This window comes from Mustelus asterias, chromosome 1, assembly GCF_964213995.1.
Source record: "Mustelus asterias chromosome 1, sMusAst1.hap1.1, whole genome shotgun sequence".
NCBI lineage: Eukaryota > Metazoa > Chordata > Chondrichthyes > Carcharhiniformes > Triakidae > Mustelus > Mustelus asterias.
Window position 1 is genome coordinate 11,068,384 of NC_135801.1, and position 22,074 is coordinate 11,090,457.

At 46.7% G+C, this 22,074-nt stretch overlaps 1 protein-coding gene across 2 annotated transcripts in view; it reads left to right on the top strand.

Annotated features, from left to right (window-relative positions):
* The window catches only part of fam13a (family with sequence similarity 13 member A), a 229,421-nt gene that overhangs the window by 170,629 nt on the left and 36,718 nt on the right, over nucleotides 1-22,074 (top strand). For both annotated transcript variants that reach the window (XM_078209062.1, XM_078209072.1), the window contains exons 9-13: nucleotides 994-1,035; nucleotides 3,438-3,617; nucleotides 7,431-7,632; nucleotides 9,252-9,373; nucleotides 15,150-15,204. In XM_078209062.1, coding sequence (XP_078065188.1) covers nucleotides 994-1,035; nucleotides 3,438-3,617; nucleotides 7,431-7,632; nucleotides 9,252-9,373; nucleotides 15,150-15,204 — 601 coding nt within the window. The remainder of the gene's footprint in view (nucleotides 1-993; nucleotides 1,036-3,437; nucleotides 3,618-7,430; nucleotides 7,633-9,251; nucleotides 9,374-15,149; nucleotides 15,205-22,074) is intronic.

Genomic DNA, 22,074 nt, shown 5'->3' on the forward strand with positions numbered 1-22,074 from the left:
CCATGCTGTAAACCTCTATGACTCATGGTCAACACGACACTTTTAATTCCAGTTTTTTTTATTGAACTCAAATGCAATGGTGGGATTTGAACCTGGATCCCCAGAGCATTACACTGAGTCTCTGGATTACTAGTCCAGTGACATTAGCATTACCCAACCACCTCCCCCAGTGGTTAGCACTGCTGCCTCACAGCTTCAGGGACCCAGGTTCAATTCCAGCCTGGGCTCACTGTGGAGTTTGCACGTTCTCCACATGTCTGCGTGGGTTTCCTCCGGGTGCTCCAGTTTCCTCCCACAGTCCAAAGGTGTGCGGGTTAGGTTGACTAGCCATGATAAATTGACCCTTAGTGCCCGGATGCGTAGGTTACAGGGACTAGCGGGGCAAATATGTGGGGTTACGAGGATAGGGCCTGGATGGGATTGTTGGCGGTGCAGACTCGATGGGCCGAATGACCTCCTTCTGCACTGTAGGGACTCTATGATTCTATTAATCCAGAAACTCAACTAATGTTCTGGGGACCCGGGTTTGAATCCCGCCACGGCAGATGGTGGAATTTGAATTCAATAAAAAAAAGTCTGGAATTAAGAATCTACTGATGACCATGAAACCATTGTTGATTGTCAGAAAAACCCATCTGGTTCACAAAAGCCCTTTAGCGAAGGAAATCTGCCGTCCTTACCTGGTCTGGCCTACATGTGACTCCAGAGCCACAGCAATGTGGTTGACTCCCAACGCGGGATGGGCAATAAATGCTGGCCAGCCAGTGTTGCCCATGTCCCATGAATGAATAAAAAAAGGTATATCTTTCCCCCCACCCACCCACCAACACACACAACCCCTGTCTTAGGTAATTCAACCTGGGGCAATGTGACCTTTCCCCTCTGGAATCACTATGGCATCAACTCCAGATCCTCTTATCTTTACCATTGATCTTTCCCTACCTTGTGTGTCAATTATTTAATTTGCATGTATGTCTTTATTTGTCATTACAGTGCACATGTGCCGTCAGTCAACAACATGTCATCAGCAGGGGAGTAAGTACACTTCTTAACTTTCTTTGAAATTAGAGGGTTTGTTTTCTGATCAGATGTGTCATTGAGAGGGAAAATAATGGTGTTGGGGAAGAGCTGGTGGAGGAGGATGGGGGAATGAATCTAATTGACTCACTCTTTCAGAGACCCAGTCCAGACACGATGGGCCAAATGGCCTCCCCTGACCACGTGCCTCCAGATCCCCACCTCCCCTCCAAGTTTTCCAACCAACTGTTTAGTTTTATTTATTAGTCACAAGTAAGGCTTACATTAACACTGCAATGGAGTTGCTCTGAAATTCCCCTAGTCGCCACACTCCGGAGCCTGTTCCAACACATATTTCAGACTGTGGGAGGAAACTGGAGCACCCAGAGGAAACCCACGCAGACACGAGGAGAACGTGCAAACTGCACAAAGACAGTGAGCCAAGCCGGGAATCGAACCTGGGCCCCTGGCGCTGTGAGGCAGCAGTGCGAACCACTGTGCCACCGTCTGCATGTGCCCTTCCCTTAATTACTCCTGGATTGCTCGTGCACAGAGCCAGTACATACACACGAAGGGCTGAATGCCCTCCTCCTGTGTCGTATACACATATCGGTTGTACAAGAGATTAGCCCCCTGCTCTGCAAACACCCCTCACTGAACCCCAAATCCCTTTGCCTTCTGACAGCTCAGTCAACAAAAACTGAAAATAAGCCCCGGAACAAAACAACCTTTAGTTTGGAGGCCCCAGGGAAGCTCTGAATCGGACTGGGCATTAGTTGAACATTGAGGCCCAAAGCAGATGCAAGTTTAATGCCAGGGCTGTACCAAGTCAGGGCAGACTAGGGTCAGTCCAGTTCCATTAGGATGATTGGTAGGTGTTGGGAGGAGTAATATTGGAAGCATCTCTGCGGCTAGTCGCAGTTTGAATGCGCAACAGTCAGAATATCCACTAATAATGTTTCCCCACCAAACTCTGCACTTCCAATACTCAGAGCAGTTCCCAATCCAAGGTCAGATTTCTGAACCACTATCCCCCCTATTGATTTTGTAACAAGAGATGCTTATCTTGTACGCTGTTGACACAGCGAAGTTTATCATGTACGCAGTCTCAATGGATGAGAAGTTATCTCTTAACTGCTGCGTTGGCAGATTCTTTTTAACTCTTCGGAGCTCAGCTAACTCCGTCACAGGCAGAGGGATATATTTAAGGATTTGAAGCTGGAAGTGGGCGCCACAGGGCTGCAACCTCTCTGCGGCCTGGAGGAGCACAACAGGGGCTCCAAAGATGTGCGGGTTGGGTTGACTGGCCGTGCAAAATTGACCCTCAAGGCGGTACTTTCCGGCCTCGCTCACCCGAAACCAGAAAATCCCGCCCGAGGACGTTTCCATGGTCCGCCACTCGCCCGTTCTGATTCCCGTGGCGGGCAGAACGGTAATATTTGCACTCAGTGTCAGGAGGATTAGCAGGGTAAAGATGTGGGGTTACGGGGATAGGATGCAGGGTGGATGGGCCGAATGGCCTACTTCTGCACTGTAGGGATTATAGATTCTGTGATAACAGAGTTACAGGTGCCCCATGACTGACATAGCCCACGTGGGTTTGTCTGCATGTGAGTGCTTATGTGTGACTGCATGCACATGAATACATGTATGTGCCTATGTGAGTGCTTGCATACGTGTGTGTCTGCACATATGTGAGTGCATGTGTGAGCTTGCTTGAGTGCATGCATGTGTATGCATGAGTTTAACATTTAAAGTTTATTTATTAGTGTCACAAGTAGGCTTACATTAATGCTGCAATGAAGTTGCTGTGAAAATCCCCCAGTCGCCACACTCTTGCACCTGTCTGGGGTACACTGAGGGAGAATTTAGCATGGCCAATGCACCTAACCAGCACGTCTTTCGGACTGCGGGAGGAAACTGGAGGAAACCCACGCAGACACGGGGAGAACGTGCAGACTCGCATAGACAGTGACCCAAGCCGGGAATCGAATGCGTGCCTATGGCGCTGTGAGGCAGCAACGCTAACCATTGTGCCGAGCCAATGTGTGGCTTTAGGGGCATGTGAGTGCGTGTATGTGCAAATTGGGGTGTGCGCATTTGTGTGTATGTGCGTGTTCATGCGCATGTCTATCCGTGTACATATGCCTGAGTGGATGCCTGCATGCTTGCGTGATTCTGTGTGAGTGCACATGCATGTTGCGCTTATGTGGCTGTAGCTGCGAGTAAGTGCTTGTCACTTCAAATGAATTCAGCTTCGACCAGGGTGAAAATGTGTCCATTAAGAATGTACTTTTGGAAGGTAAACATTAAACCTCAGCTGATTCTGTGCGAAAGGGCCCCAGTTTTCAAACGGGGGGGAGGTGGAAATTACTGCAGTAGCTGTTTGCTCCGTCACTGTGAGTGTTGTGTGCTTGCAGTTTTATAGAAAGGACCATCCGGTCAGCAGTGGAACAACATCTCTTTGACGCTCATGGCAGTGGAGGTCAAAGTTCAGAGGAATCTGAAACGGGGACATCTTCATCACCGGTAGGCGTTTCTGCCAGACAGAGAAGGAGGCATCTGAAAGAGCAGGATGAATACTGGAGAAGCAAAGAAATGTACGGATATTTTCATTACACTGCTTATATTTGCGTGCACATTTTAGTCAACATGTGGGAAGATTTGAAAGAAGGATTGATTATGGTTAAATATGGGGAATGATTGTTGAATCACTACACACAATAGCCTCTTTGTTTTATAGGACTGCTTGCATTATCTGTGTATGTGTAAAATATAAATTAACCATTTACTGATGAGGGCAGATTTGATGCTGAAGGTTCCAGGTTTCTCCCGCCTCTTGTGTGAGAGTTTCCTGAATTTACTGCTGAATAGCCCCACTCTAATTTCAAGATTATATCCTCTCATTCTAGATTCTTTCACCGTGGAAATCGTTTTTTCCGTATCAACGCATTCTTGCTTGGTTTTGAGCAAGAATGAGTTTCCTTCTGCAGCTCACCCTCAGTGCAAAGCCTCGGTTTTAGTCAAGTTAATGAGAGGATTTGGGTCCCCACCCCCACCCACATGATTAAATAAACATGCTTTCTCCTTGCAGCTCATCCTCCACGCAGCAGTCCTTTGTTCCGTTTGCCTTCAGTGCAAGTGCCCCAGCCTCCCGAGTTCTCATCTCCCTGTGGATCGGCTGGGGGTATCGGGGCAAGATCCTCCCCGCCGACCCCAAGGGCCTCGGTCGCTGTTCTGAACTGTGCCTGAGGCATTTTGTGGTGGTGGGGGATTTGACTTCTTCAAATTCTCTCAGCCGCTATCTCATAGGGGGGGTGGGGTGGGGGGGACGGGGTGGGGGGGTGCGTTCATTATTCACTACCTCCAAACAGCCATTGCTACTCCGATCTGACTAGAGTGGGGAGTCAAACCTGAGTCTCAGGACTGAGGTACCTCAGTGATGGGGTCTTTTTCATCACCCGCTGTATATACAACCAATGAAAGATGGGAACAGGAGCAGACCATTCACCCTTTGAGCCTATTCCGCCATTCTGTTGGATTATGTCTGATTTGCGACCCCACGCCATTTACCCATCTTTGCTCTGCATTGATCATTACCTAATGGTGGCACCGTGGCACAGTGGTTAACACTGCTGCCTCACAGCTCCAGGGACCCGGGTTCAATTCCCGGCTTAGGTCACTGTCTGTGTGGAATTTGCATGTTCTCCCCATGTCTGCGTGGGTTTCCTCCAGGTGCTCCGGTTTCCTCCCACACTCCAAAGATGTGTGGGTTAGGTTGATTGGCCATGATAAATTGCCCTTGGGCGTAAATACGTGGGGTTATGAGAATAGGGCCTGGGTGGGATTGTTGTCGATGCAGATGCAATGGGCTGAATGGCCTCCTTCTGCACTGTAGGAATTCTATGATGATTCTATCTATGGTTCTAATAAAAATCTATCAATGTCAGTCCTGAACATTTAAAATGCTCCCTCCCAGCACTATCTCTATTAACGTTGGGTGAGAGAGTTCCAGATTTCTCCCGCCTCTTGTGTGAAAAAGTTTCCTGAATTTACTGCTGAAAAACCCCACTCTAATTTCAAGATTATATCACCTCATTCTAGATTCTTTCACTGTGGAAATCGTTTTTCTGTATCAACATGTTTGAAACCGTCTACCATTTAAACGCCTCAGTTAGATCATCCCTCAACCATCAAAACTTAAGGGAGTGAAAGCTAATTTAATGAACCCAGCCTTGTACTTTAAACCTTTAAGCCCTGGATTCATTGAGGTGAAACTGTGCTACACATACCCCTTGCAATTAGTGTCCATATATCTTCCCTGAAGCCGATGGGGCGGCACGGTAGCACAGTGGTTAGCACTGCTGCTTCACAGCTCCAAGGACCTGGGTTCAATTCCCGGCTTGGGTCACTGTCTGTGCGGAGTCTGCACATTCTCCTCGTGTCTGCGTGGGTTTCCTCCGGGTGCTCCGGTTTCCTACCACAGTCTAAAGATGTGCGGATTAGGTTGATTGGCCATGCTAAATTGCCCTTTAGTGTCCTGAGATGCCTAGGTTAGAGGGATTAGCGGGTAAATGTGTAGGGATATGGGGGTGGGGCCTGGGTGGGATTGTGGTCGGCCCAGACTCGATGGGCCGAATGGCCTCTTTCTGCACTGTAGGGTTTCTATGATTCTATGATAAGGCAGAACAAGATGGATTCATAAAAACATAGAAACTAGAAACAGGAGTATGCCATTCGACCCTTCAAGCCTGCTCCACCATTCCTTTTGATCATGGCTGATCATCGAACTCAATATCCTGATTCCCCCCCTTCCTCCTGTATCCCTTCATCCTTTTAGCCCCAAGAGCTATATCTAATACCTTCTTGAAATCGGACAATGGTTTGGCCTCAGCTACATTCTGTGGTAATGAATTCCACACATTCACCACCCTCTGGGTGAAGAAATTTCTCCTCACTTCAGTTCTAAAATGTTTACCCCTTATCCTGAAACTATGACTCCTAGTTCTGGACTCCCCCACCATTGGGAACATTCTTTCTGAACCTACCCTGTCTAACCCTGTTAGAAATTTCTAAGTTTCTATGAGATCCCCTCTCACTCTTCTGAACTCCAGTGAATATAATCCTAACCAACTCAGACCAAGGCTGTGTACAATTGAAGCATAACTTTCTCTGCTTCGTATTCCAGTCATCTTGATAAAAAGACCAACATTCCATTAGCCTTCCTGATTACCATTCATACCTGTGTACTTGCTATTAGTGTCTTGTGTACCGACACACCCAACTCCTTTTGCCTTCGCATAGCCGTCAGCCTCTCACAATTAAGAAAATATTATGATTTGTCCTTCTCGGGCCCAGAGTGGAAGGCCTTGCATTTCCCTACATTGAACTTCATGAGTTTTACCTACTCCCTTTGTCTGTCAAAGTCTCTTTGGAACTTTCTCCTCCAAACTACTCAACTCTCAGTGCCTTGTAAAGTATTTCCAAAGTGCAAAGAATTGCGAGACATTCTGGGATGTATTAATAGAGGTTCAGTTACATTAATAAAAGTTTGGGGGGTGTATTCATGGGAAATCTGGACATCTTGGGGTTTATTAATGTAGGCTTTGAGGTTTATTAATGGAGATTTGTGGATTTATTAATAGAGCTTTTGGGGTTAATAAATGGGGATTTGGGGATTTATTAATGGAAGTTTGGGGTTGATTAATATAGGTTTGGGAGTTCATTAATGGAGGTTTTAAGGGTTTATTGATGCAGGTTTAGGGGTTTATTGATGCAGATTTAGGGGTTTATTGATGCAGGTTTAGGGGTTTATTGATGCAGGTTTAGGGGTTTATTGATGCAGATTTAGGGGTTTATTGATGCAGATTTAGTGGTTTATTGATGCAGGTTTAGTGGTTTATTGATGCAGGTTTAGGGGTTTATTGATGCAGATTTAGGGGTTTATTGATGCAGGTTTAGTGGTTTATTGATGCAGGTTTAGGGGTTTATTGATGCAGGTTTAGGGGTTTATTGATGCAGGTTTAGGGGTTTATTGATGCAGATTTAGGGGTTTATTGATGCAGGTTTAGGGGTTTATTGATGGAGGTTTAGGGGTTTATTGATGCAGGTTTAGGGTAAGTTTCCTCAGGTTTTCTCCTGCTGTAACTTCACTGGAAACTCCACTTGTTTGCATCCGCCAACCTTTCGCCAAAGAGAGAGCAACCAAACATGAGAAGATCTGAGGAAATTCACCCCTAGTTGTCATGATGCCCAATTATCATTAATTGTCTGAAATTCAAGTTGACGTGTTGAATGCATTACTGAAGACGGCTCCTGTGCAATGTGTCTCTGGTACTGAAATCCCTCCTAACTGCAACCTTCCATTTCACAAATGCCTTTGTCAAATTGTTCAAACCTGCCTTGCTCCACAGGGACGACATCAACAAAGAGAACATCCCCTCTGCCTTCAGCGCTAATGAGGAGGGCAGATCAGGCCTTCTGGATCCTTCCCAGGCCAGTGACAAAAAGCTGAAAGACAGCAACAGTAGCTACATCGAGGAAGGCATGAAGCCAAAGAGGCAGAAATCAAGTTGTAAATTCTCTGAGCTAAATGAAAACCAAGATTCTCCAATGGTACGTTCATAGAGTCATTGCTCCATAGCATGATTCCAGCACAAAAGGGAGGCCATTCAGCCCATTATGCCCATGTTGGCTTCCTGGAAGAGCAACTCAACTCGGCCCACCCCCTATCCTTACCCTCTGGCCCTGAAAACATTTTCTCTTCAGACCATTTCCACTTTTCCGGTGAAACTCATGATAGAATCTGTCTCCACCACACTCTCAGACAGTACATTGCAGATCCTAACCACTCGCTGTGTGAATCTGTCTCCACCACACTCTCAGACAGTGCATTCCAGATCCTAACCACTCGCTGCATGGAAGAGATTCTCCTCACATCTCCGTTTGCTTCTTTTGTCAGTCACTTCCAATCATTGACCTCTGGTTCTCGACCCTTCCAGGAATGGGAACAGTTTATCCCTGTTTACCCATCCCAGACACTTCATGATTTTGAACATTCCCCATCTTCCCAAACAGAATCATAGAACCCCTACGGAAGGAGGCCATTCAGCCCATTGAGTCTGAACCGGCTCTCTGACAGAGTATGGTTTGCAAATTCCTCTGTAAGGCTACACCTCATGTTCTTCATGCAGTCAGCTGGTCAGTTGGTTGGAAAGAAGAAAGGATTTGCTTTGGTACAGCACCTTTCACAATCTCAGGACGTCGCAAAGCACTTTACAGCTGACAGCATGTAGGGAAATGCGGCAGCCATTTTGTGCATGGCAAGATCCCTCAAACAGCAATAACATAATGACCAGATAATGATGTTGGTTGAGGGATAGACTTTGGTCAGGAGAACTCCCCTGTTCATCTTGGCAACAGTGCCAAGGATTCTTTGATCACCAATTATTGAGGAATCATAAAATCCCTACAGTGCAGAAGGAGGCCATTCGGCCCGTCGAGCCTGCACACAGCCTGTGAAACAGAATATGGTACATGGCCTGTGAGACAGAATATGGCACACAGTATGTGAGACAGAATATGGTACACTGCCTGAGATAGAATATGGTACACAGCCTGTGATACAGAATATGGTACACGGCCTGTGATACAGAATATGGTACACTGTCTGTGAAATAGAATATGGTACGCGGCGTCTGAGACAGAATATGGTACACGGTGTGATACAGAATATGGTACACAGCGTGTGATACAGAATATGGTATACAGCCTCTGAGACAGAATGTGGTATTTGGCCTATGAGACAGAATATGGTATACAGCCTCTGAGACAGAATGTGGTATTTGGCCTATGAGACAGAATATGGTATACAGCCTCTGAGACAGAATGTGGTATTTGGCCTATGAGACAGAATATGGTATACAGCCTCTGAGACAGAATGTGGTACGCCCCAACAATTTCTCAATTCCCATAGCGTCCAAAAAATTCCTGTTGATTTCAGTCTTAAATACCCTCGACAACTGAGTATCCACAAATTTCTGGGGTAGAGAAGATTCAAAACCCCCTGAGTGAAGAAATTTCTCCTCATCCTGACCTACATGGTCAACCACCCCCCCGCCCCCCCCATTATCCTGAGGTGATGAACCCCTCGGTTTAGACTCCCCAGCAAGAGCCTGCCAAGGCCTTCGGGAATTTAGCTTTAAGTGATTTCTCGTTCTCTTCTTTGCCCGCAGCCCATGGAAAGCAGCAGCAGCATTTCCACATCCTGGCCACCGGATTCCCCCCTCGGGGTGTCGGGGCCCGGAGGAGGCCCGAGTTGCCAGATGCAGCCAGAAGATGCAGCCGAGCGAGAGAGGTAGGTCTGTCTGCGCAACTGAGCATTTTGGAATCCAGTTCTGTCTTTCTCCTTCGGTTGTGACCGCCCAGTTAATAGGAACGTAAGTCACATTGGGAATGGGCCACTCAGCCTTTAGGGTTTGCACCAGCATTCAACATGGCCACGGCCAATCATAGAATCCCTACAGTGCAGAAGGAGGCCATTCGGCCCATTGAGTCTGCACTGACCACAATCCCACCCAGACCCTATTCCCGTAACTCCAAAACGAGCCCTCCCTGTTTTTCTTTTGACCAAGTGCCCGAAGATCTGGAGAGAAAACCTGCCTCACACCACAACGGTTAGCAAAGAACAAAGAACAGTACAGCACAGGAAACAGGCCCTTCGGCCCTCCAAGCCTGTGCCGCTCCTTGGTCCAACGAGACCAATCGTTTGTATCCCTCCATTCCCAGGCTGCTCATGTGACTATCCAGGTAAGTCTTAAACAATGTCAGCGTGCCTGCCTCCACCACCCTACTTGGCAGCGCATTCCAGGCTCCCACCACCCTCTGTGTAAAAAACATCCCTCTGATATCTGAGTTATACTTCGCCCCTCTCACCTTGAGCCCGTGACCCCTCGTGATCGTCACCTCCGACCTGGGAAAAAGCTTCCCACTGTTCACCCTATCTATCCCCTTCATAATCTTGTACACCTCTATTAGATCTCCCCTCATTCTCCGTCTTTCCAGGGAGAACAACCCCAGTTTACCCAATCTCTCCTCATAGCTAAGACCCTCCATACCAGGCAACATCCTGGTAAACCTTCTCTGCACTCTCTCTAACGCCTCCACGTCCTTCTGGTAGTGCGGCGACCAGAACTGGACGCAGCACTGCTGCCTCACAGCGCCAGGGACCCATTTTCATTTCCCGGCTTGGGTCACTGTCTGCACTTCCTCCCCATGTCTGCGTGGGTTTCCTCCGGGTACTCCAGTTTCCTCCCACAGTCCGAAAGACGTGCTGGTTAGGTGCATCGGCCGTGCTAAATTCTCCCTCAGTAAGTTCTCCATTTGTGACTTTTAAGGGGCATCTCGACAAATACATGAACAGGATGGGAATAGAGGGATATGGTCCCTGGAAGGGTAGGGGGTTTTAGTTCAGTCGGGCAGCATGGTCGGTGCAGGCTTGGAGGGCCGAAGGGCCTGTTCTTGTGCTGTGATTTTCTTTGTTCTTTGTTCTTTGTACCCGAACAGGCGCCGGAGTGTGGTGACTAGGGGATTTTCACAGTAACTTCATTGCAGTGTCAATGTAAGCCTCCTTGTGATACTAATAAATAAAGTAATAAATAAACTTAAGCTTTAAAACTTATTAACATTCCAAAGCACTCTACAGCCAACACGCTTGAAGTAATTGTTGTAAGCCTACTTGTGACACAAATAAACTTTAAAGTTAACACTGGTGTTCAATCAGAGCTGTCAACTTTGCCATTTTTTGGGAAAATTCCACCCTTGATGTTGCCCGCTCCGTGAGTTAAACGTGGTTGACCCCTAACTGCCCTCCAAAATGGTCTCGCAAGCTCCTCGGTTGTATCAAGCTGCTGCGGAAAAATCGAAAAGGATTGAAATCGGACGGACCATCCGTCGTCGACTGGGACACCAGAAACAACAATGGCACAGGCAGCCAACACACCCGTCCTGATTTGCAACCATATCACTCTGTCGCTGGGTCAAAATCCTGGAACTCCCGCTCTCCTCCCCCCCACTAACAGCACTGTGGGTGTACCTACACCACAGGGACTGCAGCGGTTCACCAAGGCAGCTCACCGCCTCATGGGTAATTAGGGGCAGCTGATAAATGCTGAGTTAGCCAGCGCTGCCCATATCCCATGAAAGAAGAACAATAAAAGAGGATTACTGTCGAGCTTTTTTTGCAGTCAGCTGATGCTGTTATATTATCGTCACAGATATTTCACCTCAGACACAATTGAAAGGTGCTGCTGCAGTCAAAAATAAATGCAATCGTGTCAAAAATCAAATTATTCTCATGTCCCTGAAGCATAATACAGCAAAGAAAGATCTAGAATCTATACGGGACCTTTTATATCCTTTGGACATCCAAAAATGTCATAGCCAATTATATACATATTAGTGGTTAGCACTGCTGCCTTACAGTGCCAGGAACCCGGGTTCGATTCCTGGCTTGGGTCACTGTCTGTGCGGAGTCTGCACCTTCTCCCCGTGTCTGCGTGGCTTTCCTCCGGGTGCTCTGGTTTCCTCCCACAGTCCGAAAGATGTGCAGGTTAGGTGGATTGGCCATGCTAAATTGCCCCTTAGTGTCAGGGGGAACTAGCTAAGGTGTAAATGCATAGGGATAGGGCCTGGGTGGGATTGTGGGTCGTTGCAGACTCAATGGGCCGAATGCCCTTCTTGTGCACTGTAGGATTCTATGATTCTATATTCACTGCAGATATTTTGATAAATGTGGTACCCATTTGTGCAGAGCAAGATCCCACAAACAGGGATACCGTCAATGATTAATCTGGTTGGGTTCCTGGATTAAATGTTGGTTGGACAAATCCCCTCTTTTGATCTGTTAGCCTACCACAGCAGACAGATAGGCCTTAATATATTTACTATCTCATCTGCGCCAATACAGTAATCTCCACACTGAAGGTTATGTGCTTGAGATCTGGAGTAAGGGCTTGAACCCACAACCTTCCAATTTGGGGAGTGCTTCCGTCTGAGCCAAAGACTTCCAGGCCCAGTGCTAAAGTTGAAGAGGAGGGGGGATGGACTGGAATGCCTGTCAGGATCATGTAGTGGGGGAAGGGGGAGTGATGACAAGTCTGTGAGTATGTGGGGAGGGAATGGGCAAATCTGTGGTAGTGGGCCACTGGGAGAAGGCACAGTGGTTAGCACTGCTGCCTCACAGCACTAGGGACCCGGATTCAATTCCAGCCTTGGATCACTGTCTGTGTGGAGTGTGCACGTTCTCCCCATGTCTGCGTGGGTTTCCTCCCGGTGCTCCGGTTTCCTCCCACACTCCAAAGATGTGAAGGTTAGGTGGATTGGCCATGGTACATGTGTGGGGTTACAGGGATAGGGTGGTGGAGAGGGCATGGGTAAGACACTCTGTTGGAGTATGTATCGGTGCAGACTTGATGGGCCGAACGGCCTCTTCTGCACTGTAGGGGTTCTACGAGAAAGGACTGAATGTGCAAAATTCAATGATCAAAATGCAGGTCAAACAGTTTCAGGATGCAGGACAAACACCTCAAATATCGAAACCTGGGATGATTGGTCACCCTTGCTTTCAGGCAGTACATTCCGATTACAATAACTCACCACATAAATAACTCTCCTCAGCACACCGCCCTCCCCCACCCCGACGAATGGTTTTGGAAAATATCTAAAATCTGTTTCCTCTGGTTACTGACCCCCCCCCGCCAGTGGAAACAATTTCTACCGTAACAATGTGGAATTTAGAAATAATGCTTTGCACAAAACAAACTGAAGGCGTTTCTGAATTCCTGGTGCGCTATAATATTCCCAAATGGCTTACAATAATACCTAATTCTTGGTTCTCAGACAATGTCCGCGATCGGTCTTTCCAGAGAAAAATGAGAAACTCCTGTACGGGCGGCACGGTGGCACTGTGGTTAGCACTGCTGCCTCACAGTGTTAGGGTCCTGGGTTCAATTCTAGCCTTGGATGACTGCTTGTGTGGAGTCTGCGTGGGTTTCCTCCAATTTCCTTCCACCATTTAAAGCTTTGAAGTTTATTTATTACTTTATTTATTGGTGTCACAAGTCGGCTTACACTAACACTGCAATGAAATTACTGTGAAAATCCCCTAGTCGCCACACTCCAGTACCTGTTCGGGTACACTGAGGGAGAATTTAGCACGGCCAATGCACCCTAACCAGCACGTCTTTCGGACTGTCATGCTAAATTGCCCCTCAGTGTCCCAAGATGTGCAGGTTAGGGGGATTAACCATGGTAAATGTGCGGGGTTACGGGGATAGGGCGGGGAAGAGGGCCTGGGTTAGATACTCTGTCAGAGAGTCGGTGTCGACTTGATGGGCCAAATGGCCTCCTCCCGCACTGTAGAGATTTTAACCTTGATCCTGGTTCTGTTTGCCTTCCAACACAGAATTGTTCTAAAGTCTTTGGACTGTTGAGAAGCCCAGAATCAATCACGCTCTCGTACGAAAATACGTTTTTATACTCCCCCATGATTTGAAGCCTCACAACAAACAGATTTAAAAGACCACTTGCGCAGCAACTGAATTTCGAAGGGAAATTTGGATATCAACCATAACACGCAAAGTGAAATGATCCCTGCCCTCTCAGGCAGTAACAAGCGTAAACCTTTCACCTCTACATGCCTAAGTTTGTCCTCGGCAAGAAGCGAATATTTGTAAAGTCTTGACATTGTACATAAGCGGAACAAAAACAAACAACCAATCCAGTCGATTATTTGCTTTCAATGCTCATAAAGCTCGTACTAAGCCATTCACTCAACTTTAAATAAATAAACATGTGACAGGATGCATTTAATTGTTTTGCAACTTATCTGGAAAGAGCTACCAGGCACTTGAGTTACACGTTGCTGCCACTGTTCACCGTGACTCAGTTGTTAGCTCTTTTGTCCCCCGAGTCGCAAAGGTCATGTGTTCAAGTTTCACAAAAGCACAAAATCAATGCTGACACTCCCGGTGCAGCACTGAGGGAGTGCAACCCTGTCAGAGGCGCATCATCTGGACAAGACGTTAAACTAAACGCTCTTCTGCCCACTGAGGTTGACATAAGTGATCCCATGGGGTACTCAAAGGAGAGTAGAGGAGTTACCCCCAAACCACCCGCCCCCTCAGGTGTCCTGGTCAATATTTATCCACTCAACCGACACCTCAAAAAACGCAGAACCTGGCCATTTATCACGGAATTCCTACAGTGCAGAAGGAGGCCATTCAGCCCATCGAGTCCGCACCAACTCTCTTGACAAAGCATCTTACCCAGGCCCTATCCCCACAGGCCCATACATTTATCCCACTAATTTCCCTACCCTACACATCTTGCGACACAAAGGGACAATTTAACATGGCCAAACAACCTACTCTGCCCATCCGGCACTGTGGCACAGTGGTTAGCACTGCTGTCTCACAGCGCCGGGGACCTGGGTTCGATTCCTGGCTTGAATCACTGTCTGTGTGGAGTCTGCACGATCTCCCCGTGTCTGCTTGGGTTTCCTCCGGGTGCTCCGGTTTCCTCCCACAGTCTGAAAGATGTGCAGGTTAGATTGTTTGGCCATGTTAAATTGTCCCTTCGTGTCAGGGGGATTAGCAGTGTAAATATGTGGGGTTACAGAGATAGGGCCTGGGTGGGTTAGTTGTCGGTGCAGGTTTGATGGGCTGAATGGCCTCCTTCTGTACTGTAGGGATTCTTTGTTCTTTGGACTGTGGGAGGAAACTGGAATGGGGGAAACCCACGCAGACACGGGGAGAATGTACAAACTCCACATAGACAGTGATTCAAGCCGGGAATCGAACCCAGGTCCCTGGCGCTGTGAGGCAGCAGTGTTAACCACTGTGCCACCGTGCTGTCCCTGTCATTGTTGTTCCTGAGACTGTTAGGCTGTCACGATTGCTACGTGACTGTTCTTGGCTGTGAGTGCCTTGAGGGTGTCCTGAGGCCATGAACCATGCTGCATAGGTGTGATTTTTTGTCTTGCTAGGTGCTAGCTTGTGTTAAGGTGAATAGTAACCATGCCACTAAAGCTTCGTTGAAATTTGATCTTGCGCGTCATTTGGTTTGTGTTTCAGAAAAGAAAATGCATTCTGTGGTGGGGAGCCATTTGATCACATTAAACTGACCCTGGTAAGCAACGGCTGCGTCATTCCTTGTATTACCACAGAATGGTCTAAAAACAGAATATATCATAATTTTGGCAGTAATCCAAGGAGCTGTTATTCATGATACTTCCATAAATGTGTTACATGGCATGTATTGTAGCCATGATGTGGAGATGCCGGCGTTGGACTGGGGTAAACACAGTAAGAGTTTTAACAACACCAGGTTAAAGTCCAACAGGTTTATTTGGTAGCAAATACCATTAGCTTTCGGAGCGCTGCTCCTTCGTCAGATGGAGTGGAAATCTGCTCTCAAACAGGGCACAGAGACACAAAAATCAAGTTACAGAATACTGATTAGAATGCGAATCCCTACAGCCAACCAGATCTTAAAGATACAGACAATGTGAGTGGAGGGAGTATTAAGCACAGGTTAAAGAGATGTGTATTGTCTCCAGACAGGACAACCCGCAAGTCCAGGAGGCAAGCTGTGGGGGTTACTGATAATGTGACATAAATCCAACATCCCGGTTTAGGCCATCCTCATGTGTGCGGAACTTGGCTATCAGTTTCTGCTCAGCGACTCTGCGCTGTCGTGTGTCGTGAAGGCCGCCTTGGAGAACGCTTACCCGAAGATCAGATGTTGGATGTTGGATTTATGTCACATTATCAGTAACCCCCACAGCTTGCCTCCTGGACTTGCGGGTTGTCCTGTCTGGAGACAATACACATCTCTTTAACCTGTACTTAATACTCCCTCCACTCACATTGTATCTTTAAGATCTGGTTGGCTGTAGGGATTCGCATTCTAATCAGTATTCTGTAACTTGATTTTGTGTCTCTGTGCCCTGTTTGAGAGCAGATTTCCACTCCATCTGACAAAGGAGCAGCGCTCCGAAAGCTAATGGTATTTGCTACCAAATAAACCTGTTGGACTTTAACCTGGTGTTGTTAAAACTCTTAATGTATTGTAGCATCCAGTCAGTGCCAGATTTAGACTTGGTGAGGCCCTAAGCTATATAAAGCTTGGAGGCCCCTTGTTAAAAAGTTACACCAAAAGGTCTCACAAAGGTGCGTACCAAAACAGGACCTTGGGTCGCCACAAAAAAATTGAAAACATAATTATGCCTTTTAATTATTTAATAGCAAGGTATTTAAAGTGAAAAATACAAATTATTTTCAAATGTATGCATTTACTGATTACATATTTATCATTTGTCTGGAGACAATACACATCTCTTTAACCTGTGCTTAATACTCCCTGGCTGGCTTGATCTCCCTCATAGATTTTGGTAATTTTGGTAATTTTTTGAGTTGCTCTTCAAGCTGGTGCTTTCTTTTCCTTTTCTGGTATCCGCTCTTAAATGTTCTCTTCATTGTAAACCTTCTGAAATTTTGTGAGGCCCCTGCGGATTGTGAGGCCCTAAGCTGTAGCTTGTTTAGCTTATGCCTAAATCCAGCACTGACTCCAGTTCTCAGATTGGAAAAAGGATCCCAAGCTGTGAAAAATAGATGACAAAAACAAAGATGTTTTGCAGAAAATTTGTAAGTTACTAGTTCTGCCTCAACTGGTGGACTGTCCTGGACATCACACTGCAGGAAAGTTTTGAGGAGTTTACGGAGGGCAGCTAGAATGTTACCAGTTGGCGGAGATGGAGGAAGGGACAGATTAGTTCTGTGCTGAGACCAGCGAAACCAGGATCGTTCCTTCTTGAGGAGAAACGGTTAAGAGGAAATTTACTGCAGGCGTCCATACTATGGAAGGGATTTGAAACCATAGAATCCCTACAGTGCAGAAGGAGGCTGTTCGGCCCATCGAGTCTGCACTGACAACAATCCTATCCAGGCCCTATCCCCATAACCTCACTAATCCCTTTAACCTACACATCCCAGGACACTAAGGGGCAATTTACCATGGCCAGTACACCTAACCCGCACATCTTTGGTGAGAATTGATGAGGAGAAATTGTGGCTGAGAGAACATGAGCAATATTTTTTCGGAGCTATTTGTTATGATCTGGACTGCGCAGTCTGAAAAGGTGGTGTGACTCTTTCAAATGGGAATTAGATATTTTCCAGAAAGGGGAAAGAAATTGCAGGATGATGGGGAAAGGGCAAGCCAATGGGATTAATTGGATAGTCTTTCACAGCACCAGCAAAGACCTGATGGACCAAATGGTCTCCCTCTGTGCTGTATGATTCTATGTGGTTAGAGCCTTAGATTAGTCAGCAGAATCAATCTGTACTGATAAAAGATTTTTTTTTTGATTTGATTTGCTATTGGGGGATACAGTAAAAAGTATTATTTCTTGCGCGCTATACAGACAAAACATACCGTTCATAGAATACATAGGGGAGAAGGAAAGGAGAAGGTGCAGAATCTAGTGTTACACTCATAGCTAGGGTGCAGAGAAAGATCAACTTAATGTATGGTAGGTCCATTCAAAAGTCTGATGGCAGCAGGGAAGAAGCTGTTCTTGAGTCAGTTGGTATGTGATCTAAGACTTTTGTATCTTTTTCCTGATGGAAGAAGGTGTGGCCGGAAATTTGCCACCTCGCCCAGCACAGAATCGGCGCGGGCGAGGGTCCGGCAATGGAAATCTCCATTGACATCGGGTGAGAATTTCTGGTCTTGCCCAAGCAAAGCTGTAAAATCCCGCCCAGAATGTCCTGGGTGCTTGGGGTCCTTGATTATGCTGGCTGCTTTTCCAAGGCAGCGGGAAGTGTAGACAGAGTTAATGAATGGGAGGCTGGTTTGCATAATGGACTGCTGTTCAGTGGAGTGAATCTTCAATTGGATCCAAACTAGAAAGGGAGAAAGTTGCTCAGAGTCCCCATTCTCAGGTATTCTCCAGAATGTAGATTTCTGATCAGATTTCAGACTAAAGCAACATAATAAAATCTCCTGGGAGCAAACTGTGAGTGGAATTCTCCCTAATTCCCATGAACTGAGTGGCCTGTTTGACCATTTCATAGGGCAGCTTAAGAGCCAACCACATTGCCGTGGCTCTGGAGTCACGTGTAGACCAGACAAGGATGGCCGATTTCCTTCCCTCAAGGGCACTAATGAATCAGATGGGTTTTTTGTGACAATGGTCGCCATGACCAAACTTCCAATTTTTATTGAATTGCACCACCTGAATTCGAACCAGGTCCTCAGAGCATTACCCTGGGTCTCTGAATGACTAGTCCAGTGACAATAATAACCCCCCCCCCCCCAGCCGATATGGCCAATTTTGGAAGGAGCTGGATTGGTACCTTGTGTGTGTCCCTGAGAGAATTAGCATTATAACCCTTCAGGGCAGATTGATAATATCCTCAAGAATTTACTGCGGCATACATGATCAGTGTCGCAGGAAGTGGGATCGCTGTGTACACTTTGGAAGCATTGCTGGTGTCCTTCAGAGTCCAGTCTTGAGTGTTGGCAATTCTTGAACGAAACAGGAGAAATCAAGCAAACTCCTGCAGATGTTGACATTCTGAAACAAAAAACAAGTGCGGGAGACATAAGCAGCCGGCATAATTAAGGACCCCCACGCACCCCGGACATCCTCTCTTCCACCTTCTTCCGTTGGGAAAAAGATACAAAAATCTGAGAACACATACCAACCGACTCAAGAGAAGTGGATAAAAGCAAATTACTGCGGATGTTGGAATCTGAAACCAAAAGTGAAAATGCTGGAAAATCTCAGCAGGTCTGGCAGCATCTGTAAGGAGAGAAAAGAGCTGACGTTTCAAGTCCAAACGATCCTTTGTCAAAGCTAAAAGATGTTTTTAGCTTTGACAAAGGATCGTCTGGACTCGAAACGTCAGCTCTTTTCTCTCCTTACAGATGCTGCCAGACCTGCTGAGATTTTCCAGCATTTTCCCTTTTGGACTCAAGAACAGCCTTTTCTCTGCTGCCGTCAGACTTTTGAATGGACCTACCTCGCACTAAATTGATCTTTCTCTACACCCTAGCTATGACTGTAACACTACATTCTGCACTCTCTCCTTTCCTTCTCTATGAATGGTGTGCTTTGTCTGTATAGCGTGCAAGGCACAATACTTTTCACTGTATGTTAATACATGTGACAATAATAAATCAAATCAAATCAAAATCAAACATAAGGACGTAAGAAATAGGCCATTCGGCCCCTCAAGCCTGCATTGCCATTCAATACAATCATGGCCGATCTCCCACCTCAACGTCTTCCCAATCTCATCCCATATCCCTTAATTCCTTTAGTATCCAAAAATTTCCCAATCTATGTCTTGAACGTATTCAGTGACTCAGTGTCCACAGACCTCTGCGGGAGAGAATTCCAGAGTCCATCAGTATCTGCCGGGAGAACCGATGGGTTAAAATGTGAACCCTGATAAATATCATCCACTCTTTCTCTGAACTCACCACTCTGCAGAAATTCAGTCTGTATCGCTGCTGAACATCAGCGAAACGCCAAACGATTGTCCCGCCTTCTTCCCTTCTGAAAGCACTGAGTCATGATGAGTGGCAATCCGAGTGCACTGATAGATTAGTCCACAGCACTCATATCCCATGAGTCAGCAGGCCATGGCTTGGGGCTTTGAGCTGGCCGATTCTCCTCGTTGCTCTACTGTGGGAATGTGGCGCTGTCTTCTGAATGAGACATTAAACCGAGCCCTCATCTGTCCTCCTGGTTCCATGTGTGAAATCCAACAGTAATCATTGAATCTCTACAGTGCCATTCAGCCCTGCACCAACAACAATCCCACCCTATCACCGTAACCTTACGTATTCACCCTGCTAATCCCTCTGACATTAAGGGACAATTTAGCATGACCAATCCACCTAACACGCACATCTTTGGACTATGGGAGGAAACCAGAGCACCCGGAGGAAACCCACACAGACACGGGGAGAAAGTGCAAACTCCACACAGTCACCCGAAGCTGGAATTGAACCTGAGTTCCTGGTGCTGTGAGGCAACAGTGCTAACCATTGTGCCACCCTTCCACTTGGAGAAGAGCTGGGAAGTTCTCTCTGGTGTCCCGGACCTGATAAGTTATTTATTTATTTTTTATTCATTTGTGGGACATGGGTGTCGCTGGCTGGCCAGCATTTATTACCCATCCCTAGTTGCCCAAGTTGAGAGTCAACCACATGGCTGTGGCTCTGGAGTCACATGTCGGTTCATCTGTGCTTGTGGGATCTTGCTGTGCACACATTGACTGCTGCATTTCCCACATTACAAGAGTGACGTACTTCATTGACTGTAAAGTTAAGGTCGTGAACATTGCTGTACAAGTACTTTCCTTCCTTGCTCCCTCCCAGGTGGCCATTTTTGCGAGGGTTGACCTTGACTCAGCTGTGTGTTTGAGGGCATTGTTTGTATCCTTTGTACCCTTGCCTGAAACCTCTTTGCTCTGTAGCCGGTGAGTTTGAAATGGTGGACACCAATAGTGATATAATTAAGTTGCACCAGAGCTCTGCTCTCCACTGAACAGCTAGGCACAGAATAGATGGAATCCCTTCAAAAACAATGCAATTAAATTGACAACGCCATGACGTTCAAGAACATTTTCCCAAAGATCGAAAGGAAGCTTAAACAGAAAGATCCCTGCTTTGAGTGCAAGTTGCTGTTATCTTCCTTTTCTGTGGCTAGTGGAACCCTTTTTGAAACTCCCCAAGCGGACCTCAGTGATCAGGAGAAATTCAGTTGGCTAACCACAAATGTTATAACGGCATTTTACATAACTGCCCTTCCCCCTCCCCTCCGCACGTATTTACTCTGCAACGTGCTTTAATATTGGTCTGGCGACACAGTGGAACCCAGAGACTTCTATTTGCTACCACATTGACTTAAACTAGACCACGAACAGGATGATGAACAACAACAGCGGCTTATATTTATAGAGCACCTTCAATGTACCCAGAAAGAAAAAGAAGTGAAACTCGGGAAATGACTGGGACTGTTCCGAGCTGGAATTCCATGTTAAGGTGCACAAGACCAGTTCAGACCAGAACCAGTCATTTCCCGAGTTTTATTGTTTTTCCGGCCTGGGTAATGAAACACCCCAAAGGCACTTCACCGGAGCGTTGTATAACCAAGGGCCACATAAGGAGATGTTAGCTCAGATGACCAAAAAGCTGGTTAAAGAGGTAGGTTTTCTTTTAAGGAGTGTCTTAAAGGAGGAAAGCAAGGTAGAAAGTCAGAGAGGAGTAGGGGGAGAATTCCAGAGATAAGGGCCTGAGTAACCGAAGCTGCGGCCACAAGTGGCAGAGCGATTGAAATCGGAGAATGCACAAGTGGCCAGAATTAGAGGAGTGCAGAAATCTCAGAGGATTGTGGGGTCGGAGAAGGTAGGGGAGGGGACAAGGCCCTGCATGGGTTTAAAAGCAAGATGTTGCGTGAATGGGAGTGAACAAAACAAGTCCAAAGATATGCAGGTTAGGTGGATTGGCCGTGGTAAATGTGTAGGGTTATGATTCGATTTGATTTGATTTGATTATTGTCACATGTATTGGGATGCAGTGAAAAGTATTGTTTCTTGCGCGCTATACAGACAAAGCATACCATTCATAGAGTACATGGAGGAGCAGGAAAGGAGAGGGCGCAGAATATATTACAGTCATAGCTCGGGTGTAGAGAAAAACCAAGTAAATATATGGCAGGTCCATTCAAAAGTCTGCTGGTCGCAGGGAAGAAGCTGTTCTTGAGTTGGTTGGTACGTGATCGCAGACCTTTGTATGTTTTGGGGGGAGAGGGTGGAGGGGAGGGCCTGGGTGAGATGCTCTTTTGAGAAAGCTGGTACACGCTTGATGGGCCAAATGGCCTCCCCCTGCACTGTAGGGATCAGCCATCACAGATGCGATGGGGGAAATGGGATACGGGCAGCAGTTTTGGACGCCCTCCCGTTTACAGGCCCAAGCACTGGC